General features: G+C 41.9%; 1 protein-coding gene across 4 annotated transcripts in view; it reads right to left on the bottom strand.

Moving 5' to 3' along the window:
* Window positions 1-11778, bottom strand: part of dbn1 (drebrin 1) — a 132172-nt gene extending 120394 nt beyond the window's left edge. For 2 of the 4 annotated variants that reach the window (XM_075486611.1, XM_075486610.1), the window contains exon 1: window positions 11619-11778. In XM_075486611.1, coding sequence (XP_075342726.1) covers window positions 11619-11701 — 83 coding nt within the window. In that variant the 5' untranslated portion in view covers window positions 11702-11778. The remainder of the gene's footprint in view (window positions 1-11618) is intronic. The other 2 variants (XM_075486613.1, XM_075486612.1) reach the window with 2 other exon arrangements.
* Between the last annotated feature and the right edge of the window lie 4014 nt (window positions 11779-15792).

Consider the following 15792-nt stretch of genomic DNA (forward strand, 5'->3'; position numbering starts at 1 on the left):
GAAATAATTTATGTACAATTTCTGGGTCTTACGTCCTCCTGGAAGCTTAAAGTAATCATCGCTGTGAGCATCGACAGCTTCCTTTGCTTTGTTGACATAATTCCTAAGTTGGCCTCTTTCCTTCTGTGCGAGTTATAAAACTTAGTTTGTTTCTTGTGATGAGATTAAAATGAAGACTGGTAGGGGGTGTGTAAGCTTACTTTTGATGTGCCGATATTTTGTATTTTCAATTTTTCGCTCCGTGCTTGCTTCAGGGGCCTTAACCAAACCTTAAGTATCTACGATACTGCGACTGGCCCCTTTGTCTGATCTGATCAAGATCTTCAGACCAAAAAAACGCTAACCTCTTTTATTCACCTGATGTTTACCGTTTTGTATCCTGTAAATCAGGGGCGCTCCCTTGTAGAATCCTCCTGTAAAACGCTTACTACACAGGCAAGCAGTTACGTTGAGAACGGAAACGGTTGCTAACGTGAACGCAAGGTGAAACAGCCACTGTATTAACTACCCAGGCTCCACCCTCGCAGTGACGCAACACCTTCGGCTCTGCTGCACTACCTCAGGCAAATTGCTTGTTCAGGTTGATTCGAGTTCCCCCTGGCAGGGGAACTCCACGCACTTTGTCGGGAAGCAATCAACTTTGAGCAGCGCCAACGGCCCAGGGTAGAGGCGTGATCAAGGTAGTGACGTGGTTGAACTGCGACTCAACCCATGGATTGTACACGGAAGCGCTTCATTCAATATCAACATGGAGCAGCGTCAAGCTTTTGACACTGCTGTAGATGCTGTAATGAAAGTGTTCGACGGGAGATTCTCGTTAAAAATCGAGCAAAGAACAGCCCTTGAATCATTTCTTGACAGGAAAGACGTTTTCGCCTTGCTCCCTACTGGCTTTGGTAAGACTTTAATCTACCAGTTAGCCCCGCTGGTAGCTAAATCATACGTCAGAGGAAAGAGTGGTGTGATTGGCTTAAGCTTAGGCACAGCCTTTTCTGGCCTCAACCAGTAGCAACCCGAGGGAGGCGGGTTGACCAGGCCATTTCAAATCGTATTCGTTATTGTCTTGGTCAGACCAGAATCTCGAAGAGATTTGAAAGTCGATGTTAATCAGGCTATGTATTAACAGCCCAACTGTGGATTAACTTTAACACGTACAACGAAGAAAATGAGAGTTTAAAGCAGAATATGGTAACTTGTGGAACAAAGTCCCTCTCTGCTGTGCTTCAGCTCTGCCTCCACAGCCCAATGCTGCACAGGAGGGGGTCACATTTGAGACTCTTCCTGGCTCTGATTGGTTGCTTTTACTCAGCCACATAGGATTCTTGCAAAAAGCTCGAGGAGTCGCATATATCAGATATTTTTTCAACATTTTTTCTTCTTTCAGGCAGACTAGCAGTTTTACCAGGCTGTTCCAGGAGCCTGTGTGGCAATTATAAAAACAAAGGTATGTGTCCACAGGATCCGTCATTTCTAAGCTTTACATTTATAGTCTGTAGATGCGATTCCATCCAGCTGGGAATTTCCCGAAAACTTTATTGTGTCAAAAACACTTGGAAGAGGTGGTAAACGTGGCGTACTAAGCAAAGGTATATCCAACCAGCCAAAGTTCAGTTAATGAATGATGACAACCCGTCACACAGGGCTGTAGGCAGAACTCTCACAGCACAAAGTTGCAATATTAGTGGTTCAAAAGTCACACGTTCCATTAGCCTCCACTTTCCATCGTGATTAGAAGGTCATTGTTTCATTTGTTGATCTTTTCTTCCTCCGCTGTCCCAGCTGGAAATTTTGAACCCACCAACTTATCGTTGGAATGAACAAACCTTTAATAATCACATAACAGCAGCAGAGGGAGGCACACATATAATCGCAGTTTGTCAAAAAAAAGTATGTAAATAAGAAGCAATCCATTCATGATCTGAAATGGAGATGGGTAGAACCATCAAGAGTCCAATTCTGAGATGCAGCGGCATCCAAACCCCTGTGAACACGCACTATGACTGTGCAAAGTGAGCACTGACACGTGTCTGACTTTGGATTAGCAGACAATAAATCCAGTTGGGAGAGTATGTACGTTATACCTGCAGATTCACTCCGCTACACCTCTTCATCAGCTCCTGTTTCATAACACTGTACTTCATTCCTCCGTTGTGGAGCACTTTCCATTCAGACCAGGATTATATAAAAGTGGATGGTGCAATAAAACTATTGACTTTCTCTATTTTGGACACCTTCAAATGTCAGCACGGTCACGAGTGTTTAGAGGTTCCCCTTCGATGGTTTTTAGGTGAAAGAAAAACCTGCGCCTTGAAAATCAGCAAAGAGGAAGAGGGAAAAATAAATCCATTTTGTGTGTTTCTCATCCTCGTTTTTCTACAAATCTAAACATACTCACTGTTGCCAATGTGATCTTTTTGGCTGATCACTGCTCGCTGCTTTCAATGTCGGGGACATGATTTATTTAAGCTGATTCCAGTGCAGCGCTACCTCACAGCATCAGCTACGTTCCTAAATATAAATGTGAACTGCCAGAGGAGGGGGAGGAATTATAAGTCAGATAAGAAGACGTAGAGGGAGAAGAAGAAGAAGAAGAAAAATGGGATGGAAGAAGAGAGGCGACCGGGCCAACTGTCAAACAACTGCGTAATTGATTAATTGACACCTACAGGAAGTGCGAGCAATGAGGTTGTCAAGACTGTTTATTCAGCTGAAATGCTGCTAGAAGGCAAAAATTTGTATTCTTTTTCTCTAAATCACAAATATTCGACCTGCCACTTTGACGCTAACATGCATCAGGTTTGGGTGAAATGTTTCAACAAATTTCCAAGAAATGAATCTGCCCGTAAGCCAGGATGTCACACAGCAGGCGCGATGACAGCGAATGGCTGGTTTTCTGCACATCGTACTACTGACCCTGTTCTAAATTAATCTGAGGGGGAACGAGCGGTGCAGAAAGACCTCAGCACGCCACCGCAGAAAGAAAACGTCTGCTCGCTGCTTTAAGGTTTACACATTCAAGTGTAGACGATGAGGAGACGAGGAGGAAGACGAGGAGAACTGCCACGTTCAGGAGGTCAGAGGTCAAACCTGGACTTCTTCCACAAACTGACTGAGAATCAGTCATCAGAAATTAAATAAAAAACCTTTCTGTGTGTGTGTTTTCACTCAGACGATCCATCTATAAGGTGGTTTGTTATGATCCTCGTGCCGGTGAGACACAAAGTAATCAACATTTGGGCAAGACAGCAACGACTGCGCACAGATAAAAAAACAGAATATTTATTATGAATTTGACCGGATGCACCCTTTCAGCAGATAAGTGTATTAATGATCATTTTCATGTACAGGGGGCTGTTTTTGCAGATGAAACCTGCAACTTTCATCTTTCTCAAATCCTGACAGGCTGCTCTTGAAAGAAACCTTTGATGAGTTTGCACTTAACTTGATAGCAATTCAAATCTGCCGTTTCGACAAGAGTTCGGTTTATACGTGGGCCGTTGAGCACATTCAAATTCTAAATTTCTCATTCTGGTAAAATTGGCCGGAAACACCTCTGCATGTTGCATCCAAAATAAACTGTTCCTGAAGCATCGTGAGTAAATTCTTTACTTTTGAAAGTTAACACTAAACCTTTTCCCAAAGAGCCAATCATCCCTAACATTTGGAGATGATGCAGAAAAAGAATATCGTGTTTGTCAGAATTTTTGTTTTGTATACAGCTTTTAACTGGAACTGCAGCCTGATGCCTCACAATGTCTTGGTCTAGATTTAACAACAATGGCCCAGAAATTATTTTTTTACAGTTTCTCTGAAGGTGTTCTCCACACACAGAAATGCGTCCCTTCCTCCTCCGACTCGTCACTGTCATGACAACGGCACGTCTCTACTTCCTGAAGTGTGGATTTAGTTTTTCTGTTTATACGTCCACATTTTTACCTCAGAGACTCTAAAAAACTGATGGATGGATGGATGGACGACAGGAAGTTATCCCCAACTGGCATCTGCTGTCAGTCCATGAGACTCTGTTGCATTTTGAAACTATTTCACCAGTTCAGTGGCTTTAAAGTGCAGAATTTGTCTGTCATTACTCTACAAGAGCATCAACGCTCCTTCTTATGGATCCTCTGGAGCTCTCAGTGTTTAGACCGTGTCTAAAGTCTCCCACAGGTGTTGAGCTGGTGGAAATGGGGAGACTGCAGCTTCGCGCACATCATTCAGTGGGTCCTGATGAGGAACGTGAAACCCACTGCTTCCAAAGATCCACCCCGCTGGCTGTTTTTACCTCGCTCAGCTCCTCTGTGAGTGGCCGACCTTGAATCAAAACCGAGTGCGACCTTAGAGCTTCCTCAGGCGTAAATAAACAAAATATGTTCGAATGCGAGCTGACGAGGACCAAAGAAAGTATGACTGCAGGTAAAAAGGGTTATTTTCCTGACTGCAACGACCAATGTAATATAACACAAGAATCTGCTGCTCATCTCTTCTTACCACCATTTTCCTCTTTTTGTCAATCTGCCAGAGGTGACTCGTCAGATAATGGCCTCCTCCAACAACTGGAGGGGTCAAAGGGTCACATGACAGTTGCAGAGGTGTGCATTCCTGAACATCTGCGGATTGTTTGATATCGGATAACCCGGATTCACTCGCTGGCCTTTGAACATCGTCCCCTTCACAGCGCATTCATGAATCAAAGGTCGAAATTCCTCTCTTTTCGCCTCAAGGACAGGTTGAATAAATAATAGCAGGCTTTAAAGTAAATACCATCTTAAAACATCTCTTTTGTCCACCCTGCTCCCATCTGAGCACAGCTGCACTGGTTTACAGTGTCAGGACTTTCCTTCAGGCGGTTCATGTGAATAAAAGCTCAGTTTAAAAAAGCTGTTTTCATGTTTCACAGATTATGTAACTGGATGATATCCGGCAGATCGTCCTCCTGCACGTGACCATCTGTTAATACTCAACGCTCTTAAAGCTGGTTCTTTCGAACTCATTTTCACATGAATTTGTTTCTTCTTGTGTAGAAATGTTGTTTCAACCAGCTCCTTTTTTTCTGTCTGAGGTGAACTAACAAATGAAAACACCCACAACAAGCGCTGTTTTTATCATCTGATTATTCAATCTAACTTCTTACTCTATTTCATACCCAAATAATGAGCTGTAAGTGGTAAAAATCGATTTCTCTTTGACACTGTGTCATTTAATTTGACAAAAACTGAGACAAAACACAGAAGCAGTGTTTGAAAATGATGACTATGATCAATGCACTGATTGACTGATCATCAGTAGGTGTGAGCACCTCTATAAAATCAGACGTTTTGTCAGTTTGCTGGTCTGGAGCATTCAGGTGTGTGTTAACACAATGCCAAGGAGGAAAGACATCAGCACAGTGGAGATAGAAAACTTTTTTCACTCACTTTCAAGTAGAATTTTTTATGAAATGATCAGTCAAGTGTTTTTCTTTTAATTAATTAATTTGTTTCTCTTTATATTCTTTTATGTATTTTTAATGCTCCTTCCACTCCCCGCTGCAATGTTTTTATTTTATGTAAAGCACTTTGAATTGTTTTGTACATGAAATGTGCTATACAAATAAATTTGATTTGATTTTGAGGAAAAATGCCTAAAGTTTGGGAGCATTTCAAAGAAAAGAAAAGAGAAACTGTTCAGCATGTCCAACGTAAAAGTGAATTAGAACTACCCTGCTAGCACAGTTTCCTTAATGTGCCTCTTTCCATCAGAGCTGCTTCAGCTTGTAAGCTGTTCATGTGAACTAATATTCTGAGTCTTATCAAAGGACAACCAAAATTTTTTAAAAAAGCTCATTTTATCAGACCATGTTGCATCTGGAAAATCCGAGACTGCTGGTTAAGGTGTCGTGTTAACTGCTGTTATTTCACCCTCTGTTTCTCATTCACTGTGTTGTCTGATAACGGACAATAAAAAAAAGGAAATAAGAGGCTTTATTAGGATTTCAGCTGCATTAAAATACAGTTTATTAAAGCATAGACAGCAGGAGAGAAGCTAACAGATGTTAACACAGCTGGACATTAGCTACAGAGCTAATACCTACTGTTCTATTGTCCCGTTATTAATATCAGGATGAGAAATGTTTTTAAATAAATACGTTGGGTTTTTTTTGGTCATATGACCCAGCCATGATTGTGGCTAAAAGCTGATTCATAGCGTGAGCTTGTTTCATGCTTCATTCTCAGCCACCAACAGCCGACGGTGTGTCGAGCTCAGCACTGTGGATGAGTCAGGCAGGGAAAAAACATCTGTAAGGGTGTTGTGAATTCACAAATAAACATCAACACCTTTGCATGTTTGGGAAAAAAAAAAACACTTTCTTGATTGATTCTTCAGAAAACACAATTCTCACCCTCACACGACTGAGTGGATGACGAGCAGCAGAGGGAAGATAAGCGTTCCGGATCAAGTTTAACAGCATTAAATTTACCTCCATTAACATGGGAAGGGAATACATTTTCAAAAGTTTAAACATGGGCACAGAAATTGATCCCTAAAGGGAGTTTCTTATTTTATCCAGAGTCATCTCAGCATTGATTAGTCTGCTGATTATTTGCTTGATTAGTCGTTGACTTGATTAGTCCCAATCTGTCAAAGTCCAAATTGTCCAAAGTCCAAGCCCCTAAAATGGTTAAACTATACAAACAAGCAAAAAATAGAAGTACAAAATAGTTGCCATTTCATTTTATTTAAACTTCTGTTAGCGCATGTTTTTAACTTAACTCCCCCACATAAAGTCAGTTAGTTAGTGAACTATCTGTGTTGAGAAGGTCAAACACAGCTATCCACATAAGAAACATGACAGTTCCACTGACTATGAATGGGAGATGCAAAACAGCTGGTCCATGGTTGGATTTTTACCCTAAAATTCAACACACAAAGAGTTTCTGAGCCGGACTGCAGCAGTTCATCTGGCTCGCTTCTCTTTACTTTTCAGAAGTTTGTACAAAAAACTCGACTTCTTTCCAAGTCCGTTGGGACAATCGGTTTCACAACAGCTCCTCCTCGTTTTAAACCTGTTTTCTGTGTTTTTGCACCACCCGAACAGCCCGCTGCCTCTGAATCGAGCACTTTATACCCTGGAACCTCGCTGATGATGTCACATGCATTCCTTCTTTTATTAAAACTCATAACCTCGTTTGTAATCAATCGGTTCCACTTTCATTTCAGCGCTAATTTTGTTCCACTTTATTCGTTCAGTTCAGCTTTATGTTCAATCCTCTCTCTTCAATAGGAGTGTGTGTGTCATGTACTGCTTTTCTGTCCTGGCTGGTGTCATTTTAAGGCGACATCAAGCTGCAGTAGCATCTGAGACATACAATAAAAGTACATGTAGCTACGTAGCTCTACAGAGGGGGGATTTTTTTTTTACCCTGTTGACAAAGCTGTGATTGTTAAAAAGCCATTGCTGAGCACAAAAAACCAACCAGTTAGATCCTGAACAAGTCAGAGGCAGGGAGTTTCAATCTGGGACCAGACCACTGCTGCACGACTGCATTTAGCTTTAAAAATAAGACAGTAGGGCAGAGGGCAGTGGAAGGAGTTTAGGGGGTGTCCCGTGTTGTTTGGGGTCAGCGCTGTTTCGAAGTCTCTGCCTTTGTTCAGATCCTATCAAGTGTGAAAAACGGGGGCAGGCCTGAGGCCCCGTGCATCATCTCTGCTCCCGCTAAACAAGCAAACATCCGAGCAGAAGGAAACCTCTGAACGTCTGCAGCCCTGCCCCATACAAACTGAACAGACATACAGACACAAACAGGGGCCGACGCCAAATCCAATTCACACTTTTTCAGTTTGGTGAGGCCCGGAGGGACCGCAAGTGGAACAAGCATCACTTCCTGTCGAGATCGACAACAGGACCAGGGTTTAATGATGATGCTTTGGCTTCCCTCTGGGGGGATTGCGACGCTCAGTGTCAGACTGTTATGACACAAACAGGTTCCAGAATAGTGATGGAAATTAATCCTGCATTTTTGTTTTTCTATTGCTGATAAAAAAACCTTTAGACTGCCAGTGAATCCTGTCCTGACTGAGCCGTGTGTCTGCAGCGAACTGTGAAAGACAGCTAAGCGTCTGGTCACATTCTCAGTCGTGTTTACTTGCTCTTTGAACCAGATTTAGATTCAGTTATATCACAGATTTTGTCATTTTCGTCGGCATTTCTAATCTCTATCTGCGGAGGTTTGGCTTGCAGAAAACGTTCTCCTGACACATCACCTTCGGTTGTTTAGCAACACTCAGCTTTGCCCAGTTCTGTTTTAATCGGTTAAAACAACCTCCAGCAACATATCTGTTAACTCTCCAGATATCTTACATCACTTCTAATCTCCATATTTGGCACAAGTGCACCAAATCCTCCAAATCTGGAAGGTTAATCATTCAGACAGTTACAACTAACTGTAGTTCATTACCAGTTAATCCTCTGATACCTTTCTTAATTCACTTGAAAAGTATTAAGTCAAATCCTCACATTACAAAGTCAGAGCTGTATTTATTTTTTACAATTTTTGCTTGTAAAATCTATCGATTCGTCTCCACAGACCTGATTTCCGCCGGCTTTTTAATGCTACTGGAAAATAACCTTACAAAAGAACATAGCCGACATGGTTATGGTTTAATGAAGCATTTCTGATGCCGCGACGCTGTGGACTGAGCAAGAAAACATTTAAGACGTTCAGCTGCTTCTACATTTCTCTGTGGGAGATCACGGTGCGTGTAAGTACAGCTGAATTCACTGCACAGACGTTATCTTGACGTTACTTTACTGGTGTCCGATGAGGCTGCAGTTATAAAATCAAGATTTTATCAGAGCAGAGCGACAGTCTGGAGATGCTTTAAGTGAACCCGAGCTGACACGTAGTCTTAATGGGCTCATTTTCAGTCCCAGTTTCTGACAAAAGAAACAGAAAAATATGCAGTTTTATTGGGAATTCAGCTGGATTAATATACACTGACACTTCACTGGTTTTACATATAAAAAAAAAAGAAAAAGATGGAGCTTTGGAGCATGTACAGAGCACCTGGGACTACTTGAGTGTTTACATGCAGAAGAGATCTGATCCCTGGGTGCGTTCGTACAGTATTGAGACCTTCCAATACTTTGAAAGTTCAGTTTGGGACTGACGCAAAAATTTCTTTCCTTTGTGGTGTCATACTAACGTACTTCAAGTCACTGCATTTCATGAAATAGTCACAAAACTACTGTTGCGTCACATTTAAAGGGGCGAATAAAACATGCTGGACACACAAACCACACGTTTTTACTGATATACGTCACTTTAAAGGTCATGCTGGGTGACACACACACACACACACACACACACACAGATATCCTGTTTATCAGAACAAGCACACAGATTTCTGTTTCATAAGCCTGGTATCACTTTTTGCCTTTAGCCACCTGGTATTTTTTTTTTTTTTTAGATGGGATGGGACTCACTGGACAACCAATAAAACAGGAAAAAAAAAAAAAAAAAGTGGTGTTGTATGGTTTGTTAGTCTATTCTATGGCAAGCCTTGATGTTTTCCTGACCATTAGCAAGTCATTTTCAATGGCTAAATGTATCCTGTGACTGAATGCAAGGTTTAAACAAAAATACTTGAAAGAGTAGAAGTAGAAAACGGTTCGTCCAAGAGACAAACTTGGGTCACTTAAATGACACCACCAAACACTCTTTTAATAACAGTTTAATAAAAAAAAAAATGTGTGAAACTGTTTTCCTGTATGCAGTTATTTTGTATCTATGTACACAAACAAAAGACATATCTTAGACTGTCTTGACTAGTTAGTCAAGTAAACCGAATCTCAAAGTGTATCTGGGTGTGTTATCTGTCCCTAAAAAGTAGCTGAAACTAAAGTCTGGGTTGTAGGTCGAGTAGAACCGATCCTGATAAATCAGACAAAGTGTTTAATCAAATAGCTTCTAAGGTACCAAACCCCCCCCCCCAGAAGAGGATGAAAAGCAGCAACACCTGCAAACTTTTATCTGATTTAATCCCTCAGTGAATTGAAGGTCAGATTTAGGAGTTTTAAGGTGATTCAGGCTTAATCGACATCCGCAAGTGTCGTTTCCATGGAATTAAAAAAATAAACCACAACGACACCCAATGTGGAACCAAAACCAAAACTCTTCAAACTGAAAGAAGAACTGCTTTGTGTATTAAAGGCAATCTGACCTCATTCAGCCTAATGACCAACAACAGATGGCACCAGGTCACATTTCATGGTAAAGACGGTGTTCGGCTCCAAATGACTCAGGACAGGCTCCATAATCTGAGCTCAGTCTCTCCAAAAGCTCCACTGATTGTGGAACGTGACATAAGTGATCATGGACGGCAGGTTACAGTTTAACTTACAGTCAAATATGACCTCTGGTAGAGGCTTCACTGCAGCTCTTCCAGTGAAAAAAAAAAAGAGGCCTTCCTCTTTCTACTTTCTGTCAAACACAAACAGGAGAGGGGGAGGAAAGAGGACGTGCCTGCAGCAACACAAAGCACGGTGTTTTTCTTTGGGATTCACCTGAAATATCCCTGTTCTGGGTTGCTGGCAGGGAAGTCCAGTGTTCAGGACTTCCTGGTTGGCTGAAAACAGCACCGCCACCTCAGCTTTTTCACTCATTACAAAACAACTTCTGCACCAAAACTTGAACAATTCTTGTTAAAAAAAAAAATCCATTGAAAACAGTTCATTTTCCACATTCGGTGACTCTGCACAACTTTGTTTCAAATGAACAAATACATCTTTACAACATGAACAACGGCTGCAGTTTTTTTTAAACTAAACTATCTGTCCAGGCTAATTGGGATTCTTCTAAATAAGTGGCGCACCATTTTCTCTCCAGCTTTCCTGCAGTCTGCTTTAAAGGACGCAGCTGGGATTTCTCTGACCGATCACCTCCTAGTGTTCCAGTTTGTTCACTTTTCAAAGCTGGACATGGGGAATCACTTCAACAGATGATGATGATGATGGGAGCCCACACCCCTCTAACCACCCTCCCCACCCACCGGCCTCGCCCCTCTCCTCTCCGCCCTCCACCGGGGATGCTGGGGCTCATGGTTATCTCTGGACCAGGCCCGTCTCCCTCAGCTGAAGCCTCTCTCACACACTCACACGCGCACTTATCGTTGCATCACACAGCACAAAAAGCCTGAAATTGCTTCCAGCTGGCTGTGAGTAAACCTGGTCCCGACAGAGCGGGAGGAACTGGAGGGGGGAACAAAGCTCTGCAGGGTACTGCGGTGCGGGTCAGCTCAGAGCCCAGAAACCTGTCCTATAAACCCCGAACAAACTCCCACTTTCACGGCTTTTACGCATCCTGCAGCTCGCAGCTGATCTGAGGCGTTTAATCAGGAAAATGCAAAGCTGCGCTCTGAACTGCTGACAGTTCAAGGCCAGGCCTCTCTTTCCGTACTTTACACCAGTCCGGCGTTAATAATGATGATGATGGTGATGATGCGCCCCAGTCCTGCCGTGGCGCATCCTGAGCGCGCACTAGCCCGCACAAGAAAAAAAAAAAAAAAACCCAAGAGGAGCAAGCGAAACAAGGAGGACCGGGGAGATGGAGGAGGAGTGGCCGGCTGGCCCCGGGACTCACCAGTCGGTGTCCGAGGTCTCGTCAATGACGTCCTGGTAGGCGGTCAGCAGGGCCAGTCTGTTCTTGGCAAGATTCACAGCCATGTTTCTGTCCCTGCGAGCATCCAGACCGCTGCTGATGGAGAGAAACACGGAATGAGACCACAGAGGACGAAGAGGAGGAGGAGGAGGAGGAGGAGGAGGAGGCTCCGACTGCTGGAGACAAAGAGGCGAGGAAGGAGTCCGAGAGGTCCTAGCGCCAGCTGGCCAACCTGATGGGTCCTAAAGCTGAGGAGTGAACTGCGCTGCTGTGTCAAAATAAACAGAATGTAGTTATTGTTCATTTCTCTAACAATCCCAAAGATGGCCCCTGGATATATTATGTCACAGCTACATCAGAGTTTAACCTTTTAAAAAAAATTGTATTTTTAATTTTAATTTAATTTAATTTTTTGACTTCATGGGGATGGGACCCTGTTCTGAGTGTTCCTGTATGTCTGTGTTCTATTGTGAAAAAAGCTTAATAAACCAAGTTTGAAAAATAAATAAATAAATTAATAAAGAGTTTAATCTAATGATTATGTTCAGTTATTTTTTGTCAACTCATGTAACCTGTTTTTCAAAACACTTTGTTGGAGGAACATGTTGAAACTAATCAGTTTAATTGGCAACAAGTCAGTAACATGATTGGGTATTTAAAAAAAGAGCACCTGAGAGAGGTGGAGTAACTCAGAAGTAAAGATGTGCAGAGATTCAGTAATCTGCAAAAAAAATTGTCTACAAATTGAGAATCACTTTCAGAATAATGTTCCTTTACATAACATTGCAAAGACTTTGAATATTAATCATCTACAGACTCTGGAACATTAGTGCCTATGGAACTGGAAACCTGCACATCTGCAAAGGTTCCATCAATGCTGAAAGGTGTAAACAGGTTTTAGAGCAACATATGCTCCCATCCAGATGTCGTCTTCTTCAGGGAAGATCTTGCATATTTCAGCAGGAAATTGTTAAACCACATACTGCATCTATTCCAACAGCATGGCTTCATAGTAGAAGAGTCCGGGTGCTGGACTGACCTGCTTGCAGTCCAGATGTTTCACCACCTGAAATCATTTAAAATACAACAAAGAAGACCCAGCACTGCTGAGCAGCTACAATCCTACATCAGACAAGAAGGGGACAACATTCCTCTCCCAGAGGTTCAACAGCTGGTCTCCTCAGTTCCCAGATGTTTACAGACTGATGTTAAAAGAAGAGGAGATGCTACACAATGGGAAACATGGACCTGTCCTAACTTTTTGGACATTACCCTACACTCTGTGGAACCTTTTTGTGCCTTTTGAATATTATTGTGGGAATCTGGTAACATAAATCCATACAGGCTAAATCTTTCTTGTCTTTCACAAAGGGTCGATATGACGAGGCAAAAATTATTACAAAAAGCTAAACGTGGTCTGAAAATGAGGTCAATCAATCAGAAATTAAAACAAAATATGAGAAAAGAAAAAGAATGAACACACACATAAAGGCAAGTAACCGTCAATAGTAGTGAAATACTACTGAAAACAGCAATAAAACAATACATAGAAAGCAAAAAGGGATTGAAAATATAAATCACCAAAAAAAATAGAGATCTGAGGTTATAATGACCTCATTCTAAGACCTGAGAAGGAGCGGGTATATTTGTAAGATGTCCTGAAACTTGAAACCTTTAGATTATAGAGGGCTTTACTTTCTTTTTCACATGTATGTACTTTTAATTACATTTTCTGTTTGCAGCGACACATTTTTCCGAAACAGTTTTCTGTCCTGGTTCATAATCACAAATGTCGGAGAGATTTAGTATTTGATCTATAATAAAAGGGATTATCAGATGTTCTTATTATGCAACAGCAGAGGAGGGGCCATGTTCATCAGAGACGGGCCGCATTTAAACCTCCGTCCTCTGAAAGCCTGCTAACTATTCATAACTCTGTGATTCACTTACACAGTAAAAGCTCAAAATATTTTCCCTCGTGCATTATTGGTACCAAAGATTCTTTTTTTTATGCAGAAAGAAGTTCAGTTTGAGGGTAGTAGAGCAGTTTTGAAATTAAGCACTGGGGTGATTTTGAATCCAAATCAATAAGATTGTTGATGGGTACATAGAAATGGTGGAGGCGTGGATACAGCAGGATAAGAAAAGGAAATTAATTCAAACTGGATTATGAGCAAATGGAGTTTCAGCAGCTTCACCTTGTTGATAATTGCTGTTTGCGGCAATTAAAGAACCCCCCCCCCCCCACACACACACACACACACACACACACACACCACCACCCCCATCCTCTATTATCCTCTGGCTCAGTTTTGAGCTCTGAGAGCCAGGGGAAGGTATGTGGGCCGAGTGCCAACCGCCGGGCCTGGGAGACAAACACTGAGGCTGCCCGTGGCAGGCGGGTTACCGCGGCAACCATCCACCACTGCTAGGCGGGGGAAAACCTCCTAAATGTCAACTTTTCCGGGAAACGAGGAGAAAAGAACTTCATTTCCAGTCCATTCCTTAAAAGGTGCAGAAAATCCCCCACAAAGGAATTCCTGGACCATTGGGTCATCAGAGGTCTCGTTTATTTCATAAATTATGTCTGATTTGAAATCATTTTCCTTTGAATTAAATTCAGATCTGTGTTTTTCAGAGATTTGTGACAAAACTGTGAAAAAAAGTCGTGTTAGAACTAATGACATAGATGCCCGCCGTTACCCACAGTCTGTGCTGTGTTCAAAATGTCCACTTGTTCTCTGTGGAGTCGCCGCATCAGTCAGCCATTTTGTTGTGCTGTTCAAACTTCTAGCCGTAACTTTTTTACCTCTGTGTAGTGAAATAGAAACTCATCATGTGGTACACCAAACTGCACAGATACCAGATAACTCAGTCTGTATTGTTTAGAATTGTTGTCATTTCTGCTGCTTATGTGTTTCTTTTTGTTTGAGTAAAAGATTCCTCTTCCGATCTCTTCTCCTTCTTTGGTTTAATAAATTGACTCTCCTCCTCAACAGAAGGGTATTTTATTGATTTATTGATCAGGTGTGGTTCTGGTATGCCTCTGAAGGGAGGAGGCAGACAGGTGGACAGATGGGGGACAAAACAAAAGGTCTATATCCCATCTGTAGCCTTTGTGTGAGGGTGATTGTCTCTCCTTTTGTCTGTCTTCTTTTTTTCTCTAAGTCCCTCCGTTTCCGTTTGTTCTGATCAGTTCAAATGGAAGCTCCACGTGTATAATAGTCACTTTAATCCTGTGTCCTCATAGATGTTCTCAGTTAACCTGGTTTAACAACAGCTCACTTTCTAATTCCTCTTTAGTCATTTTGTCCAGCTCTCCTCAGGCTGGCTGCCTGTGTGGAGATAACTGGAAAAAGAACTAAAAAAAAAATACACCCGGCGATGTGTGAAACCCTGTAAAATGAAGCATGTTTCTCTCACTGTGAGGAGAAAATATGCTCTGAATGTTTCCATCCAAGAACAGATGTGGGCGTCACAGTGGATGCGAAAACAGATTAGAGAAAAAAACTCTGTAGGGGTGAAACAAAGTGGGGATTAGTTTGTGAACACCGAGGATGGTGAGCTGTAAATCTATCTGAAGGCCTCTACGGGCTGTAAACTGGTGTAACCCCAGATTAATAAGGGACGTTTGTAGAGAGGCAGGTTGCAGAGTAGTTTGAAGAAAATATTCAAGTTTTAATGGTGACAGACATTGAAAACACAATCAATTTGACAGAGATAGCTTGTCCAATAAATGCTCATTTACAATAAGTGACTAAGGTGAAGTGGGTGATGTTAAAGAAACAAACATACAAACTCAGTTTAAAGACAGGATGTGCTGGTTTTCATTTAAAAGAGGGGTTCCAAAAAATCATGCAAAAAACCCTAAATAAACGTATCTTTATTTTTTGTTTCTGAAAAAAAAATATATAAATTGTAGGTGCTGGATTTGGTTGTCGATGACGGCCTTAAAGCCTGGGTTTAGAATGTCATTTTTTTGGCATCAATTTCCACAAATAAACACGTCAGATTTTTGCAATTCAAGCAGTTTGAGATGATACCAGAGAAATCAAGCCCTGTGATAGGAAGCACACAACACAGTTTCTTCAAAACTATGGGAGTGAGTGCCCTTTGGAAACCAGAGATATACACTTGGAGATCCTGTCCATGAACA

Source organism: Odontesthes bonariensis, chromosome 16 (assembly GCF_027942865.1).
Source record: "Odontesthes bonariensis isolate fOdoBon6 chromosome 16, fOdoBon6.hap1, whole genome shotgun sequence".
Taxonomy (NCBI): Eukaryota; Metazoa; Chordata; class Actinopteri; order Atheriniformes; family Atherinopsidae; genus Odontesthes; species Odontesthes bonariensis.